General features: G+C 32.6%; 1 protein-coding gene across 1 annotated transcript; it reads right to left on the reverse strand.

The window, feature by feature from the left end:
- Window positions 1-2,392: 2,392 nt before the first annotated feature.
- Window positions 2,393-16,087, reverse strand: LOC133204261 (fibrinogen-like protein A). The gene is made up of 6 exons (XM_061340002.1): window positions 16,075-16,087; window positions 15,643-15,882; window positions 15,414-15,538; window positions 14,744-14,840; window positions 14,482-14,646; window positions 2,393-2,658 (listed from the first exon to the last, which is right to left on the reverse strand). The coding sequence occupies exons 1-6, from the start codon at window positions 16,085-16,087 to the stop codon at window positions 2,393-2,395; spliced, it is 906 nt and encodes a 301-aa protein (XP_061195986.1).
- Between the last annotated feature and the right edge of the window lie 3,944 nt (window positions 16,088-20,031).

The raw sequence follows: 20,031 nt of genomic DNA on the forward strand, positions 1-20,031 counted from the left end.
AGCTATTACTGAGAATTCGCGGCTAGGATAAGGCTGTCCGTAAAATATCACAATGTACCAGCTCTAGTAACTTTTCTCAACTACCTAGATGTGGTCATAATAGCATATTATCTTCTACCCGCGGCTGCTTGATCACATAAAGTATCGCTATCATGCATAATCATGCCTCCTATGTATGTCGTCATATTAAAACAATGAAAATAATCGATCCCATAGCAATTGCAATCAACAACACACAAGAATTGTTATGTAAACTGCAATTAGGTCGCGTGTGACGTAAATACGTAAACTGCGATTGGGTCGCCTCAAAGTTCATTTTCCGTATGTGACTTATTCTATACGTTAATGAGGTACGAATTATTCTCTTCCCATTCAACCACGGCCAGAATTGGAGAGGATCGTACATTTTGATTTGCGACGATGGCAGTCGTATTTTTCAAAGAAAGTTTTGGTAATGAAAAAAAATACATAACAAAATAATTTCAGTATGTCAAACAGGATTTCTTTTGTGTCAAAAAAAAAAAAAACAAAAACAAAACACACACACACACACACACACCCTCACACACACACACACACACACACACAAAACAAAACAAAAAAAAAAACAAAAAAAAAAAAAAAAAACAAACAAACAAACAAACAAAACAAAACAAAACAAAACAAAAAAAAAAAAAAAACAAAAACAAAAACAAAAACAAAAATAATAAATAAATAAAAAAAAATCAAACAAACATCAAAAAAAAAAAAAAAAAAAAAAAAAAAAAAAAAAAAAAAAAAAATAAATAAATAAATAAATAAATAAAAAAGAAAAAGAAAATTAAATAAAATAAATAAACAAATAAATGAATAAAAATAAGTTAAATAAATAATGAAAATCAAACTAAAAATAATTGAAGTAAGCTATCGACGTCGGTAAATGTTTATAACAATCTACTAAGTGTTAGATATTGTAAATGAAAATTTAAAAATAAAAAAAAAATCTGATGCCTCGATACAATCGGAGTTATGAGAGAGTTATGAGCGGCTTTATTTTTTACATACTTGTGATGAGTTTTGAATACATTTGAAGTTAAGGAACCAATTGTGGTCTTATAATGTTGTTGATAATGTTATGAAATTATGTTTCTAAACTGCAACTAATTTAATCAACGCTTTTATATACATACATCAAAATATATTCATGCCTCTTCCTTTATTTACACCCTCACAACATAAAAAACAATACCGGGGTATATTTTTTTAAACTGAACTTCATTGAACAAAAAGTCTTGATAAGCAATCAGGCCAGATACATGTAATCGGAACAAAAAAAAAAAAAAAAAATAAATAAATAAAAAAATAAATAAAAAAAAAAAAACAAACAAACAAAAAAGTATTCCTAAGACTACATGTAACTATGTATCCAGTACAAATGTGAATAAAGCAGATGCAAAACAAATAACAAAATTGCAATCAAGTACTTCAAATCATAACCATTCAAAAGCTCACTTTATCTTCATACAATGGACATACTGATTTTATAATTAATATAAATCTGCCGAGAAAAAAATGACAGAAGTTTAGATTTACACATAATTATAAGATACACATCTATTACCGATATTCCTTGTACCGATCAGTCTAGAAAAATAATGTAACATGAATGAAACCAACAGATAAGAAGCTCAATTGTTTATAGATCGTCCGCGTGGCGCAGTGGTTAGAGCGTTTGTTCTAAAGTCGTGCAGTAAGGAGTTGATCCTAAAGACGCAGATTCGAATCCACTGTTTGACACGATGACCAGTCCTTTGGATGAGTCCGTATAAACCGAGGTCCCGTGTCGAAGTAGGTGCTGGCATGAAAAAAAGAACCATGCTCAAAGGCCGTAAGTGCTGAGTACAGGTCTAAATTTGCAGCCCACCACCGGCAAGTGATGGCGTCTCGATATGAGTGAAATTCTCGAAGGGACATTAAACAAACAAACAAACGAATGTTTCCAATTAATGGACAAAGGTGGTTTTTATTAGGTGAGGAGGTTGGGAAAACAAAACTTCTGAATAAAATATTCTCTGCGTCTTAGATTTTTACCTGAATTATCATTCACAAAAAAATGCTATCTCTTATCCAATCAAAATCATGTATTGCTAAGGGATAACATACGGGAATTCAGTGTTAGTGAAAAATTGAGGCTCACCATGGGTAAACAAAGATACAATACGTACATTTGTCAGCATAGAATCACTTTTTACCAAACATTATAACAGTTTTTCTTTATGTTTCAACACCCGTTTATCTATAAAATTCTCAGGATATCCCTGTTTAAAATGTACGACTTGAAAAATAGACAATGGAAATAAATAATTTACTATTTTTCTACATCTTCAAGCCACATTTTTAAAGAGTTTTTTTTTTACTTTGTTGCCTTCCTCTTTACCATCATTTCAACTCTACGGACGTCAACTCCACTATTGAATGTAGGACTCCAAACCTTCCCCCAATTTGTGCTTCCGTATGGACCGGTGAGAAGGGCTTTACGACACCTTTTATACCACCAGCCTCCTCCTCCCTTGCTTAAAGCACAGTTAGCAGGTGACTTATCCTGGTCTTTATCGATGGTAGAAAATTTCATTCCATTCAGATTCGACCATGGAAACCCATTTGCAGTCATCGCATCGCCTGATAAATGAGAAGCAATAATTACAAACAAGCACGAATAAGCCATACGACGCAATAAGAATACACGTATAGCATGATTGGAATAATGCTAAATGTTATGGTAATGTATTGCAATGGTTTACATGAAATCAAAGTAAGCCTGATTATGCGTGATGCTAAAACATTCGCATACATGTAACATGTAATAGTGATGTAATGCATAATTTTCTCAAATCTAGAGTAATCCAGGCATTACAAAGAATTGCAATGCATTACTTATTGTGTACTTATTTTGTTTTAAATTACAAATGGACATTGAAATCATTGTTTAGAATACGCAGCACAGTTAAGGCTGCAGTAAGGAGGCGGGGCCTAATTTTTACGGGAAATGCTTACTATGACATCACAAAAAATAGAAGTTCTTCAAATTACCACAAAATGAAATGATTTGGTATTTTAAGCTTATGAATAGCTTTAAACTACATCAATACTAACTAGTGCATGCATTATTGTCGTTGGTTAAACCCAACACAGCAATATATAAACAATTCACTGATCGCAATGCACTTGTCAATGTGACTTCATATCGGAATATTTGACGCAGTTTGTATGCAGTGAGAGGCGGATCAAGTTATATTTATACAATGAAAAATGTATTTAGTAATTAAATAAAATATAAATTGTAGATATATAAGAGGCCATTAACTTAGATGCGATGTCTGTTTTATGATTTTATTCATATACTTCCCGTATATTCCCTAGACAAGCGATACTGTCGTATATTTGTATGCAGATTCATTGAAGGGTTATAGAAGGGTCGTAATAAATCGATATATTGCAAGGGCATACCCTCAATGAATTATGACAAGCTTGAACTCAGGAAGTATGAAGATATTTGAAAAGTGCTGCGAATCTGTTGAAATCTTGCAAATGAATTAATTATATCTATATTTAATGTACTTGACCAGCAAAATATTCAACATACAGCCTAACAAATGTAATTTTTGCAATTAGATAGTAGAATCTATATAGGTTCGCAGCACTTGACCAGCAAAATATTCAACATACAGCCTAACAAATGTAATTTTTGCAATTAGATAGTAGAATCTATATAGGTTCGCAGCACTTTTCACTAACTACAAAGAGTGTTGAAAATAATTATATGTTAAACTTAGATTTTTAACTTGGTTATGCCCTTGCAATATTAGAATTTATAGATGACCTCAATACTTCAGGTATATTTGCTAAAATCATGTGACTGCCACATCACGTGACAAGTCTTAATAAGAAATCTAATCGTCCTCAACATTTAGTTTTCAACCACACTGCATTTGTCCGATAATAGTAAAGTCCTAAAAAGAAATGCCCATCCTTGTAAAGAATGTATTTTCTATCGAAAAAATTCGCCGATATTTCCATTTGGCACCTTAACTGTGCTGCGTAGATAATTTTTTTCAAATAATGATGAAAATGAATTAAACGTATTGAATTAAAATCTCTGCATGAATATACTTTACTTTTTATATATTCTATCTAAATTACAATAACAAACATTTAAATGTCATGTTTATTTTAGAAAGCTCTAGATAATGTAAAAGATGAGGTAACGAACAGTGATAAGTCTCTACAATCCAATAAGCGAAACTAATCATGAACAGGGCAAAAACACGGACCCCCACTTTGAGTCCTATGTATTGATCATTTAGACGGAGTTCTCCGTATTTGAATTAAGAATAAAGCAATGACCTAACAAATGGTGTGAAACATGTCAGACAAAATACGACCCAATGATTTTTATAAACAATGTGATACATGTAACGGCGGTAGAATTTGCGAAAAGCTGACTTTAAATGGGTTGTTGTTGAAATCATTGTAACATCAACATATCTGTCAGTAGCTTGCCTCGGTTAAAAATTTGATTGTATTCAGAGAACGCATTTTCGTATCGAATCAGTTGGGAGATATAAACACCATATGCAGGTTATGTTCCAAAGAATATTCAATGAAGTTTAGAAATACGTTGTTTTAAAAATTAGTTCTAGAATGAGGTACACTAATTAAGGTGCACTATATTCTGCTAACTGCTTCCTAATGAATTGAATGTCAACAAAACGCACAGTGCCTCTTGGTTTATCTAACAATTCAAACAATGCACTGTTTTTTTGAAGTGCTTGAAAAACCAACTCCTTTTCCCCTGGCTTTATTTATGAAACATTCATTGAGCTTTTCTCATTGGAGCTGACCATGACAAATCCATTGGACTAAAAGGAGTAGAAGACAGCCAAACTTCTTTTTTTTTTTTTTTTTTAGTTGAGCAAAAAGTCCAAACCATTTTACTTGTCAAAGAAGTGTTTCTATTTTTTCTTTCATAAAGTAACTAGATCAAAACAATTCATGTTTGATAAATTCAAATGACTCATAGGAGGCGAAAATGACACAAAAAGGTTATGTTATCTGACATCAATAGTTATGCAAAAGTGCATGTTTTTCGAGGGTTGTTCGGAAAGTTCGTGGACTGATGCAATGAAATAAATATTATGTAGTTTATGCTTACAAAATTCTTAAGGAACATAAAACAACAAAAGTTAAAGAAATTTTGAAAATTTTAGCTTGATACCTTGAATATTTACCAAATTATCATAAAAAAAAAGACATTATATGATCACCCGGCGCTGTCGCCATTTAGTTTCATGACGTCATTGTTTCTCAATGTCCGCATTCTCTACCTCATACACTTATCTTGATGAGATTCCTTGGGGTTAAGTAAAGATTTAATCCCGCCTTGCTTATATGGTTTTACAATGTCATGAACAGCTAATACCAATGCATATAATATTGTAAATAAATCTATACATAGTGAAAGATCCTAACTTGATTATAACAGCATATTTGCTTCTCGGAGTTCAACATCTATCACACATGAACAACGTCACTTTTCGATGTGACAAACTTTGAACACCCTTACTACAAATCGACATTAACTTTTACATCTCTCGTCTCCCTAATCTTTTTCGGCATTTAAAAACAAGTACTCTGAATGCATTTTATTTTTCAGAGGCCCATTTAGATATATTCTAGGTCTATGCCAATTTTCCCATGGGGTGAAACTTTATAGAATGTATGAAAAAGAAACCCACCCTCTTTTCTGACGTCATTACAACCCCTTAATTGTTTGGACATTTCATATAAAATTTACGATAAAATTTCATAGAACTTACAGAATGGAGTAAAAATTGAAAATTTTACGGTACAATTATGTCATACCACATGAGTGAATTAACGGCATTTTTGGATGACAAATGCTCATATTAAAAAAAGAGTTTTTTCTCAGTTACATTTAGGTAGAAAAAGACGTAATCTTCGAGGTGCGCCGCCTGGACATACTGTTGCTTTCAAAAACATCAACAATTTATTGAAAAATATAACTAGTGATGTATAGTTTATTATATAAATAAAAAAGGTGATGCTAACTAATTTTAAATAAAAAAATTCATTGATGTATCTTGAGCCGTTTTAATTTTAATGCGCTAGTCTACGAACTTTCCGAACAACCCTCGTACATGGTTTTATCTTATTGACAATTAAAAAGTTTCTTCTTATGAATAAACAAAAAGATATTTAGGTTTTTTACAGTATAATAAATACAAGTACGTCATAATCGAACTTGAATCAATTCATCATATATAGTTTTGATTGTTCGGTTTGATTATGGAAATAGTTGCAAAGATTTTGTATTTCTACTTTTGAAAACCAAACAAGTAATGATAATGGTAATGTATTACTTTACCAAAGTCATGGATATGCAATTCATTACTTTTAGACATTAGAGGAATGGTAATTTCAATGCAAAATTCTAGAAGTAATGGAACGGACCCTGAAACGTGCTTCTATCCTACTTTCACGCTGCACGCACGGTACACGCTCGCTACACGTTTTGCACGAAACGCTGCACGGTTTACACGAAACTCTAGACGGCTTGCACGAAACGCTACATGGTTTACACAAAATGCTTTACACGAAAGCCTGCAGGAAACACTTTGTACACGTTTCTCGCATGCTTTGGCCTCGATCTGATTTTTCTATTCGGAATATTTCGGACTTTAATTAAATTATTACGGATTAATCAAAGATTAGTTAAGAATAGCAATCATTCAGATTAAGTTAAGATTAGAACTCGCTACACCAGTACTATATTAACAGATAAAATACTCAATGTTCAGTTGAAATTAATAAATAGTTGTGATTGAGTATGTTACCCGCCTGGTGAAATGCTTATCATCCTCTGTGTACAAACCTTTTTCACTAGACTCCAAACTACGCAGTGAAAAAAATAATTACATTTGTAATTCGTAATCTTTTGCAGCATTTAATTGTTTAACAATTGTAGTTTGATTTTAAAAAGTCGTTTTATTACTAACAAATAAACTTAGTTATTGATTTGAAAAAAAAAAAATGATTAAATTGCGTATGAATTCTGTAAATGGTTAGATTTTCATTTCTTTTCTTTTTAATTATTAATTGATTTAAACATTTTTTAACTTAGTAAAAAAAAAAAATAATTTCATTTGATTAATTTAGTACGGAAGCATATTAGCGCCAAGTAAATTTTTTTAAGCTAGAAATTCCGACTTTAAAGTTGGCTTTTCCAACTTCAAAGTTGGTAATTCAACTTTAAAGATGGCTCTTCCAACTACTTTAAAGTTGAAAATTCAAACTTCAGAGTTGGAAATTCCAACTTTAAATTTGGTAATTGAAACTTTAAAGTTAATGATTCAAACTTTAAAGTTGCTAATTCAAATTTTTTAAAGTTGGTAATTCCAACTATAATCTTGACTTTTTCAACTTTAAAGTTGGTAATTCCAACTTTAATCTTGCCTTTTCCAATTTTGAATTTGAGCTTTTCTAGCCCCCTCCCCCTTTAAAAAAAAAAAAAAAAAAAAAAAAAAAAAAAAAAAAAAAAAAAAAAAAACCATTTTCCCTTTATTTTGAATTATTACCAACTTTATTAATGCAAAATTATACACTGAAATAGATTGGTGAGCAATTAATCTGTGTCAATTATTTTTTAAACTTTGATTATCTACGTGAAACGAGATGGAGATTGACATCTGATTAGAATTATAATACATGTACATGTATTAATATGTAAGTGTTTCACTCTTTATCGAGTTTGAATATCCAAAATACCTGCAGCTGCCGTGGAACTAAAAATGGTTCATTTATTTCTAAAATTAGAAATTTTGCACAACTTTGAAGAGTATTACTATTTTCAAATCCAATATAACACCGCTGGGGTGGAAGGGACATACTTATGTTTCGGCTTGCAAAAAGCAGTGTTTCTTGTAAATTGTTTGTTTTTATTTTTGGCTTTTTTCTCCCTTTGAAGAATTTAACTACTTGATTCAAATAATCACAGAATAGGATGTGGTAGCGAGGTAGATATTTACTTACAATAACATAAATTTAAAAAAAAAAATTCTCTCGCACTCTTTCTTAAACGGGTTGATCTAGATACAGTACTGGGCTTTTAAAGGGCAAATTTTCAAATCACTAAAGCTAGGTGGCCTGATTCACATTTAAATTTGAAATTAAGTATTTTACTTTTATTTCAATTTTACATATGGCTAATCAGTTTTTATTATAACAAGTGTTGTTATTGATTAATAGTATCAGGCCCGTAGAACGGGGAGGGGGGGGGGCACTTTTTCTGAGTATAGTGTTTGGCTATAGTAAATTTTCCTTTAGATCCTGGTTGCCCCCCTCCCCCCCCCTTGCCACTGTTAGGTCGAGAATGGTATATTTTAGGATTTGGACAGTTAATTTGTGTGTGTGTGTGTGTGTTTGTTTTGTTTTTTGTTTTTTGTATTGTTGTTCTTGTTGTTGTTTTTTTTTTTTCTGTTTGTTTGCTTGTCAAATTTTTTGTCAAGTTTTCCCCAACCCTTACTTTTGAAACCGTTGCTACGGGCCTGAGTATTCCTATTAACTTGTCGATTAACTATGTAAACGTACGGTATAACAACTCTTATTTCCTCTTCAACCCCCCTTCCCCCTTTGAAAAAATTTCTAGATCCGCGCCTGTAGCTGGACTCATGTTGCTGTTTTATACATGTAATTACAATGGAAAGAAACGATTTAATTATGAAATTATGATGAAAGAAGGAATTATTTCATGGTGTTTTCACATACAGAATTGATACATTTAGTTCAGTTGTATTTGTAGCATGTAATACATATAGTGTTGATTCATCCCCAATATTAAACACCAAATTTGTTTAAGCTTATTCTCTCATGCATAACAAAATATATGTCTGATCTCTTAAATAGGTTTGGTTGAAATACTGTCATGTTGTATATATGAAATTATTCTCTGTATAATGATATACGATGGACCCCAAAATTATAAGGGTTTTCAAAGTTGGAAGTTATATGTTATCTCATAGGGAAGGTCAAGTTAAAAAATAATTGACACATATGAATTGCCCACAAATCTATTTCATTGTATAATTTTGCATTAATAAAGCGGTAATAAATAAAATAAGAGATAAGAGGAAAAAAGTTTTTTTAAAGGGGGGGGGGGGGCTAGAAATGCTAAAATTCAAAATTGGAAAAGCCAAGATCAAAGTTGGAATTACCAACTTTAAAGTTAGAAAAGCCAACTTTAAAGTTGGAAAAGCCAACTTTAAAGTTGAAATTTCCCACTTAAAAGATGGAATTTCCAACTTTAGACTTGGAATTACCAACTTTAAAAAAAAGATATTACGTGGCATTAATATAATAATAATGTAGGTTCTGTTTATAATTTGCAAAGGTAATATATAAGCTGCATCAAACAGGAACATTGTGCAGGAAGGGGGGGGGGGGAATACCGAGATCCTACTGTTGTATCTTCAAATCTGTACATGGCTAAATTTAACGGATACTTGTTTTAGTAAGTATACGATTGGAAAAAAAAAGATTATAGAAACAAGTGCCCGTTCTAAGAAAAAAACTTAAGGATATCCATATCTCCAGCGGGACCCGATACATGTACTTCATGAAATGCACTTTATTCAGAATGGTAAATATACCGTTTCATTACAGAGTTAAACTTTAATTTATCATTAAAATTTTATATGATAGAGAAGCCTGGGGATAGGTATTATGATTCTTTAGTTCTCTTTCGAGGCATTGTGTTTATCAAATAAAAACAATATACATTTACCCGCCACCTTTCAAAATACTTGATTTCAAACCCAGTCTAGACCAAAAAAAAAAAAAAAAAAAAATCAATAGTTATGTAATCAATAGTCGTGGCTCTTAACAATACAGTCAATATATATGTATACATGCCCAATGTCCTGAAAACTAAAAAAAAATCATGCTCTAGTACTGCGTGATTAATAAAACAACTAATATATAATTATTCAGGATTCATTTTTTAATATATTTCATGCCCCCGTATCGAAGATTCGGGGGTATATAATTTTTGCCCTGTCCGTCCGTCTGTCTGTCTGTCTGTTCTGTTTATCTGTTTGTCTGTTTGTCCGCAAAAACCTAACATTGCCCATAACTTTTGATTGGCTGAAGCTATGGCTTTCATATTTCATATGTGTATTCCTTCTGACAAAACCTCTCTTTGGGTACCATAAATTTGACCTTTAGACCTTGACCTTGGAGTTTGACCCAGTTTTGCAAAATTTTACTGATTGTAAACCTTGGCCATAACTTTTGAACGGCTGTTGCTAAGGCTTTCATACTTCAAATGTTTAATCCTTGTGACAAGACCTTTCTTTGGATACCAACAACTTTTACCCTTTGACCCTTGACCTAGGAGTTTGACATACTTTTGAAAAACATTAACATTGCCCATTACTTTTAATAAATGGTGCTAGGGCTTTCTTACTTTACATATGTATTCCTTGTGACAAGGCCTTTCTTTGGATACCAACAACTTTGACCCTTTGACCTTGAACTTGGAATTTGACCTACTTTTGAAAAACTTTTACTTTGGCGATAACTTTAAAACAATTGGTGCCAGGGGTTTCATACTTCACAGATGTAATCCTTGTGACAAGACCTTCCTTTGGATACCACAGGTTCTTGTGGACAGGAACCCCCCCCCCCCCCCCCGAATATACCCCACGAGTTCCGAGTGTTATAGAATTGAGGGAAAAGCTAGAGGTCCACGAAAAATTTCGGGAAAATTTTGATAAAGAAGTCGAAATTGATTCATTAGAATTTAATTCTGCTTAAGATTTTCGAGATGAGCGAGGGTAGTCGTCAATATTCCCTTTGAAGGATGTTATCACTGATACCAAATAGCGTTTTAAAAATCCCTTAAACATTATAATCTTGACATGTAAACCCCCCCCCCCCACCCCCACCCCGCCTCGGCCGCCTTCCCCTTCTGCGTGGACATGGAAGTTTCATGAAATTGTGTCTGCGGAAAGGTGGATATCCGTTAAATTAATGTGGTAGTAAATATAATATTTAGAATGAAAAACTAGTTTTAAAAATAAGTAAAGACAGAAATGCGATTATTTAAAACTGTTCAAAAAATCTTTATTTTCCATTTGTTATGAATTCGCAACATGTATAATATTGATTAATTTTGGAAAGGGGGGCTGTGCACGTCATTACAGTGTTGGAGAAAACAATTGACCGGTTGATGAATGGTTGTACAAACCCATGCAATATTTAGACGTCAAAAGCTACGTACTACAAGTTGCAATTACCTTACTATGATTGTTAGATAAGACGTACCTAAAGAAATGTTTTAAAAGTCTTTATTTTATAAAAGTTAAGCTTCCATTTGTTCAATCAAGATAATAGCAGCTTGATTTATGTATAATTAAGGCCAGAAATAAACTCAGCAGTGCGACGCGAGAGTAAAGGAGAGCATGAAAATTATATATGAAAAAAAAAAAAAAAATCAAAATGGGGTTCTGATTTTCATTCTTAAGAATTAATATTGAAAAGACTCACACTTAAATCCCTTGACAAATGATAATCATCGCATAAGAATATTAAAAAATACACATAACTATTAAGCTTAATATTATCGGAATTAATCGCAAGCATGTCCATGTAGAAGGGGAAGGGGGGGGGGTTACATGTCTTGTAAATAAATGTTTAAGGGATTTTTAAAACGCTATTTGGTATCAGTGATAACATCCTTTAAAGGGAATATTGACAACTACCCTCGCTCATCTCGAAAATCTTAAGCAGAATTAAATTCTAATGAATCAATTTCGACTTCTTTATCAAAATTTTCCCGAAATTTTTCGTGGACATCTAGCTTTTCCCTCAATTCTATAACACTCGGAATTCGAGAGTTACACGCTAGGTGTCGTTTTTGCATCACTTCCGTAATTTCTACTTTGACATTTCCAAATTTTGTAGCATTTTTCACGTTGGACGATGAATAGTCGGATTATTATGGAATGCCTGGGCAATTAAATAGCACGATTAAAGACAAAAATATCTATCGAAACAAGATATCATGACACATTTGGGTGACATGTATTAGGTAAATGATATTTTGGGCCTGATATCCAAGAGGGGTCCAGTGTAAACAAATGGAAGTGACTTACCTTCTCTATTTTATAATACCACGGTATGATTTTTTTGTAAAACGTTAATTCTGCGTTATTTTTTTTGGATTTTTCTTTTGGAATACATTGTAAATGTGTACTAGAAGAATAATTTATGAAAAAAATACATAAAAATAAATTTTTGATCCGTGGGGTATATTCGGGTTGGGGGGGGGGGGGGGAGGGGTCCTGTCCACAAGTACCTGTGTTGGATACCAACAACTTTGAACCATTGACCTTGAGTTTTACCTACTTTTGGAAAATTTTAATCTTTGACATAACTTTTGAACATTTGTTGTTAGGGCTTTCATATTCAACATGTCTATTCCTTGTAACAAGACCTTCCTTTGGACACCAACAATTGTAATCCATTAACCTTGACCTTGGAGTTTGACCTACTGTCGAAAAACTTTAACCTTGGCCATAACGTTTGAACAATTGGTGCTACGGCTTTCATATTTCACTTGTGTATTTCTTGTGAGAAGGCAATTCTGTTGGCATCATTAATTTTGACCATTTGACCTTGACCTTGATGTTTGACTTACTTTTGAAAAACTTTTGAAAAACTCTAACCTTTTCCATATCTATTCAATGGTTGTTGCTAAGGCTTTCATATATCACAAGTATACTCCCCGAGACAAGACCTTATTTTGTGTACCAACATATTTGATTTGCATTTGAGAAAGTTTAACCTTTGCTATAAGTTGCCATACGGGGGCTTCAGTGTTTCACAAACACACCTTGTTTTTATTCACGAATACACTGGCAAATCAATTCACAGTTTACAGACAATCGGATAAATTTAAGAAATGAGATCCACGGGTATTTTTTGTAACCATTAAATACTAATAAAACCATTTAATTTCACGAATTAACAAGATGTGTTTGTGAAACACTGATGCCCCCCGTATGGCAGCTTATGGCTAAGGTTAACTTTAACCTTGGCCATAACTTTTGAATGGTTGGTGCTAGGGCTTTCATACTATACATATGTAATCCTTGTGACAAGACCTTCCTTTGAATACCAACAACGTTGAGCTTGACCTTGATGTTTTACTTACTTTTAAAAAATTTTAACCTTCGCCATAACTTTTGAACAGTTGCAGCTAGGGCTTTCAAATTTAACATTTTTTATCTTTTGGCCTGGATTTTGACTTGCATTTGAGAAACTTTAACCTTAGCCATAAGCTGCCATACGGGGGCATCAGTGTTTCACAAACACATGTTGTTTATCTATTATTTTCCATTAATCACCGATATGTTCTTGTAATCTCTATATCCCATAATTGTAAAATGGTGAAGAGATTCAAATAAATGAATGAAAAGGACAAGGCCGGATTCCTAATGAATTTTCTTTTAAAAAATATTCAGTATTGCTCCCTTTAAAAATACCTTAAAATTGATGTGTACATAATTGATTACTTTTAACACATTTACTGTCCATCTTTATTTAAAGAAAAAAGAAAGAAAATCAAACAAATATACAATACTTTACCGAGTAATATTATTTTGTTGTTTCTGTATTTTTTACTCTTAAAATGCCACCGGTATGATATATCCGAATAATATTAGTTACAAACAACACAGAATGACATGTTGATCCAACAATAGCCATATTTAAAATAAAAGGACTTCCGAATGAATTCTACACGTTTCTCACACGATTCTTACACGAAAGTCGCACATTTCTCACACGCTTCTCGCACGCTCGCTACACGGTTTGTACGAAACGCTTTGAAGCTTACACAAAACGCTGCACGGTTTACACGAAACGCTACACGGTTTGCTCGAAACGAAAAGCGCACGAAAGTCGCACGCTTTTTATGGGATAGTAGCACGTTTCAGGGTCTGTAATGTAGGGCATTACTTTACAAAGTAATTCGCCCCAAGCCTGATTTCAAAAGTACATCTTTATAAAATTTCCATTTTATGGTGCATTTCTTATTCATTATATGCTTTATTTTGAAAACAACAAGTGCAACATATCCAAAAATTGGTAGAGTATGAAGAATATAAAAAATGTAAATTGGATGCAGGAAATTCAAAACTCTGTGAAATATATGTACGGTGCTGAATAAGTGAATTAATTCATAAGTAATTTCAATTGCTTAGTGTATTAACATGAAGACGAGCGGTCTTTAAATTGGCGATATTCTTATATTTACACCGAAAGCATTTCCATGTTTTTTAAAAATGCACGACAATAATCACTATAGCAGGTACATGGACGTTTTATAAGCGTATCTTTAAGAGTAAAAACTTTATACTATACCAAGTGTTCCAAAGGCACCTCCAAAATGCAACAAATATCCATTAGCTTCGTCGGAAATCGAAAACCTATTGTATCTTTCAAAAAACCTTCTTCCGTCCACATGGGTTATTGAGACGTACAACTTGGAAGTATCATATCTTGTTAAGTGATGAATGAAGTCATTTCCTAAAAAAAAAAATAATCAGAAAAAAGGGACGAAGTTAAACCTTTTTGCATTTAACATTATCCATCTTCCGAACAAACGTCTCCAATTTTTCCTTACCAATCCAGTATTCGGAGAAGACATCCCCAAAACCAGTTTTGTAGTCATTCCAACTTCGAGTAAAATTCACTGAGCCGTCGATTCGTTTTAACAGTACCTAATAAAGAAGCAATCAATAAAACATAGAATCTACCCGGAATGGTAAATGTAGCTTAATTGATCACAACTTTCTTTATAAGGTAGAAATTTACACAATTTTTGAAAAAGCAAAAATGAATTAAATTTGGATCAATTTACGAATTACAAATAGTCGCTTGCGTGGCGCAGTGGTTAGAGCGTCTGCTCTAGAGTCGCGGAATAAGGAGTTGAACCTTACGTCGCGGATTCGAATCCCACTGTGGGACGTGGAGACCGGTCTTTCGGATGAGACCGTATAAACCGAGGTCCCGTATCGCAGTAGGTGCTGGCACGAAAAAGATCCCTCACTGCTCAATGGCCCTGAGTGCCGAGTATAGGTCAAAATTTGCAGCCCTCCAGCTGCAAGTGGTGGCGTCTCCATATGAGTTAAAAATTCTCGAGAGAGACGTTAAACAACAAACAAACAAAAACAAAAAAAAAAGTTGTAAAAAAGTGTTGCTGGTTATAAAATGATAAAAACAAGCAAATACCAACTATCAAACAAAATAAATAAATAAATAAATAAAACTCAAAAAAATCTAGTTAGCTGTACCGTCCAACCGCCTCCGTTTGTTTCCATATCACAATAAACATCGGTGAGCTGATTTGTCACAGGCTGAATTGTATATACTCCAGACATCGTGACACCATTATCAAACAGCTCCTTACAGTCAAACACTGAAGGGAAGAGAAAAACACCCAGTAAAATATCCCTTTACATATGATTCCTGAAATCATGTAAAAAGAACTCAAAATGTATGAAATACATGCACATGTATTACCTTTTTTCACGAGATATTGCCATCCACCTTCAGGTCTCCTCATGGTGTTGAACGGACATCGTTCATGAATGCGACATTTCTTTAATCTACTGTTATACCCAATACAGGTACACTGTTCATTGCATCCACTAGCACATGCTAATCGTGAATTTCCAGAAAATATTCCGAGTAAAGAACTGTTACCAAGTTTGTCGTCAATCTTGCAATATTCTACATAGAACTGTGTAACAGATTTTGAGGCTACAACAAATGTGGGCAGAAGTACCAAAATGATCTTTATAGTCATCAATACGAAAAATCCATCCATAGTTGTGAATTAAGAAGGAAAACTCAGTTTATCTTTAACACAAATATTTAAACCTCTTGTATTTCAATCTGCATATGTGACTTATTGCTGTCAGTTTGTCAGTTGCGCAAGAAAAATCCGCCTACCTTTTGTTGCCATTTTTACCAGTCTATAAAGGGATTGCTATATAGGCAGACAGTTAATGTGGCATGCAAAGCATGGCAAATTTTCTTTCAACATCTGCTTAGCGAACAAATTTAAGCGAATTTGATGTTGTAAATCTACTTTGTGCAATTTTCTTTAATATGAAGACCAAATCAAAATTAAAAAAAAAAAAAAAAAAAAAAAAATAGATAAAAGTTATAAGCACTAGAATTTATTATTTTTTTTTTTTTATTAATTTTCATTGTTCCTGATGTACAAGTATAGATTGCTTTAACAAAGCACAATTTTTTTTTCACGTTTTAACCTCACTTAATTCTTATCATTACAGATTTCTTTGATTAAACACAAATTTCGTTAAGTATTTAGCCTCATTTAATTCTTATTACCAACAAATGGATTTATTTCGTAATATTTTATTTTTTTAGTTGCTATAGAAACATTTCAATACTTTTCAATTTGCATTAGGTCTGTGTATTAAGTTCAATTGAGACCACTTTCACTTTTACCTTTGTATGTATATAAGTGAATAATATTATTTATTTGTTGCGTTAATATTCATTGTAAATTGATAATAACTCGACGATATATTCATGTCACTCAGAACAGAGTTGGTGAAATGTTGCTATTATTCAAGCTATTATTGACCACAGGAGATTTCTCAGATTTCTTGAACAGTTTTATTGAAACGTCACAGCAATGATATTCAACAAGTGTGTTGTACATGCAAAATTTAACAGGGAAACTACCTAAATCAAGTTTGGAGAAAATTTTGGAAAGCAATACAGACAAATTACAAATACATGTATTATGATTATTGCTAGATCATTGGGAGAAGAGACTATGATTGCTTTATTGTACTGTTAACAAATGGACCCTTAGATCAACTTGGATTCAACTCATTAACGGACATTTGATAACAAAATGTTCATAACATGTACAGCTGAGGATAATGAAATTATAGAAATTAAAAGGTCTGCAAACTGATATTGTTTACTGATATATGAAACCAGTATTCGTATGCGTAAAAATTCTAAGAATTTTCTAAAGTATATGCTTACTTTTCCTAAGCATATTCTTAGTTGAGTAACATGCTTTATTTCCGTTGCATAAACATTCTAAGCAATATGCCTAGTTATTCTTAGCTAAATATTGCTATCTACTTAAGTATAGACACTTTCATGTAATCGACAATAAAATTCCTGTAAATGTAAACGATGCACTTTATTTCCAATTAAATAGGATTTTTCTGTAATATTTTTAGACTATATCATTGAAAATGAATAAATTGTATAATTCTTTATAATTCCTCGTGATTTTTAATCATTGAAGCGATCATCATCATCTGCTACTAGAAGATTGGATATATAAATGTCATATCCGTCTGTTACAAGTCAAAAAAGTTTATGATGAGTAATGAAATGGGCAGTACGATTCAGCACAAACCTTCTAGAAAATTAGATTGGAATAATAGTTTTGAAGTGAATTTCAATCCGCTTATCTATTCTCAGGTGCATGTAGTACTGCATACAATTGAAACTAATTATTTATCTTTTGAAGTGCATTGGTGATTATTTACCCAAAACGGCATGAACATTGATTGAAAATCATAACGAAAATACCTTTCAGTTCAAAGTTTCTGAATAGAGAAGCAATGATTATTCTCATGCATTAATGTTTTGGTAAATAATTTGCAATGAACAATACTTGCATATAGTAATATGTGTTTCTACAACATACCATTGAATTTATATTTTTAATGAATATCAGTTCTCATTCTACCTTTCTTCACTTGATTTTCTATGTATGATAGTGAAAAGATGCGCAACCCGTGTAGGCCTACGGTATATCTTTTAAAATGAAATATGGAGATAACAAACAGTAATCAAGCTCAAAAGTCCATTAAAAAAAAAAGAAATTTGGAGCAAGGCAAACACTGACCTAACATCAGAGGTAGGATAATGTGCCATGGAGGAGTAAGCATCCCCTGTCGACCTGTCACACCCGCCGTGAGCTCATTGTCATGATCAGGAAAACCGAAAAATCCGTGGACAATTCAGTATGTAAATTAGTATGAAAAAAAGTCAGTCAGCATTCGGTTTAATGATAGATTGTATTTGCTGAGAACGTCATTGTGTCATCCATAGAACATGCAAAATGTTGACTTTAAACGAAACTGTTGACATCATTGTTTCATCAACTTGTTTGTCAATAGCTTGCTTCTTTTTTTAAAAATTGTACATGTAGAACATGCTCTTGCGTATCGAATCAACTGGGAGACATAAACCCCATATGCAGGTTAATAAGAGTATTTTGCTACATAAGTAAGGGAAGTTGACAACAGAAAGGTTGAAGTCATCACGTTAATCATAAAGTTTTGTTGTTAGGTTACCATTAATGTCTTTTTCTAGTAAAATATCCGAACATGAAACTCGAACAAATTCACTGGGATATATCGAGTCGACATATGAATGGAAGTATCTATATTTAATTGATAATACGTAGTCGATATATATATTAATGTCGAATTAAAGGCCACAGCATGTGTTTTTACCCTCATGTTTACATTTTTTTAATAAATTCTGATTCATATTAATACAAAGATAGATCTACTAATAACGGGGTGCAATTGGTACTCATGGAAATCCCAAAAGATTGCTGGATTGATTCATTGTATGTTGTTTAACGTTCCTCTTGAGATTTTTTCACTCATATGGAGACGCCACCACTTGCCGGTGGAGAGCTGCAAATCTTGTCATATACTCGGCACTTAAGGCCATTGAGCAGTGAGGGATCTTTTTCGTGCCAGCACCTACTGCGACACCGGACCTCGGTTTATACGGTCTCATCCGAAGGACCGGTCTCCACGTCCCACAGTGGGATTCGAACCAGCGACGTAAGGATCAACTCCTTATTTTGCGACTCAAGAGCAGACGCTCTAACCACTGCGCCACGTTGGCGACTGACAGATTGCTGGAAGGCCTGATCTGCAGAAACTACACAGATATTGTCAATAAGAAATTCAAGTATCTTTTTAATATTGTATAAGTGTACAATCAGAATGTTTTAACGAAATAATTTTGCAAATGACCAGTGACAAGGTAAGCAAAGTTACAAGTTTCATCTTTATTGAAAAAGCAGCTGTCCAAGACGTCAAAAAGCTTGGAGTTTAATTTATCGTAGGGAATGGTTGTATAAAGTGGTTGTATAAAGTGTTTAAAAGTCGTACGTTTTGAATTTATTGATTTTGGTAAAATTCTGGGATTCAAAATTTTCTAAAATTCCGTTGGAGTATTAGGTATCCACATCTGATTTACATCACTTCTCGAATATATTGTTAGTGCTGAGAAGTACGCACACTTTCATTGTGCTTTCATTGATAAGAACTGCTTGGAAGGTTAAAAAAGAAATAGAATTCGATTAACAAGATGACATTTCAATATAATAATTTTGCTACTGTGTTACAAAAAATCTAATTTCAGTTTTCATCAAGACACCTCCTCTCAAAATTAAATGTGACGAATGTTGATTCAAGTTTGTTAAATATCAAACAATGATATTTATTTTCACTGTAAACGTTGCAGATGAATTAAAAGACAAAATCATGAAAAAATCAATCAATTCTTTTTCAGGTACAATATGCGTTTCTGGTGTAATTATGGATGATGGACATCCCCCCTTTCACTATTTGATACATTGGTTTATTTTTTTTTAATCATGTAGACATCGATCTTTTTAACTCACTCTTAAATTAAAAGGTAGACATTCTAAGCATCGATAAAACAAACTTAGCTTAACATTATAGTTCAAGCTCTATATAAGCTAATATATAAAAAGGCTTATACATAAAAGCTGAAAAAAACATATACATATATATATATATATATATATATATATATATATATATATATATATATATATATATATATATATATATATAT

This window comes from Saccostrea echinata, unplaced genomic scaffold, assembly GCF_033153115.1.
Source record: "Saccostrea echinata isolate AGI-Se365-2 ecotype Australia unplaced genomic scaffold, CSIRO_AGI_Sech_v1 ptg000052l, whole genome shotgun sequence".
In the NCBI taxonomy this organism is placed as follows: domain Eukaryota; kingdom Metazoa; phylum Mollusca; class Bivalvia; order Ostreida; family Ostreidae; genus Saccostrea; species Saccostrea echinata.

Bases quoted from the DNA above. Each gene is read 5' to 3' on its own strand.
- LOC133204261 (XM_061340002.1), bottom strand. The intron at 14,647-14,743 runs GTAAGGAAAAAT...TTTTTTTTTTAG, and splicing joins CTTCTCCGAATACTGGATTG to GAAATGACTTCATTCATCAC. The intron at 2,659-14,481 runs GTATAGTATAAA...CTCATTTATCAG, and splicing joins AGGTGCCTTTGGAACACTTG to GCGATGCGATGACTGCAAAT.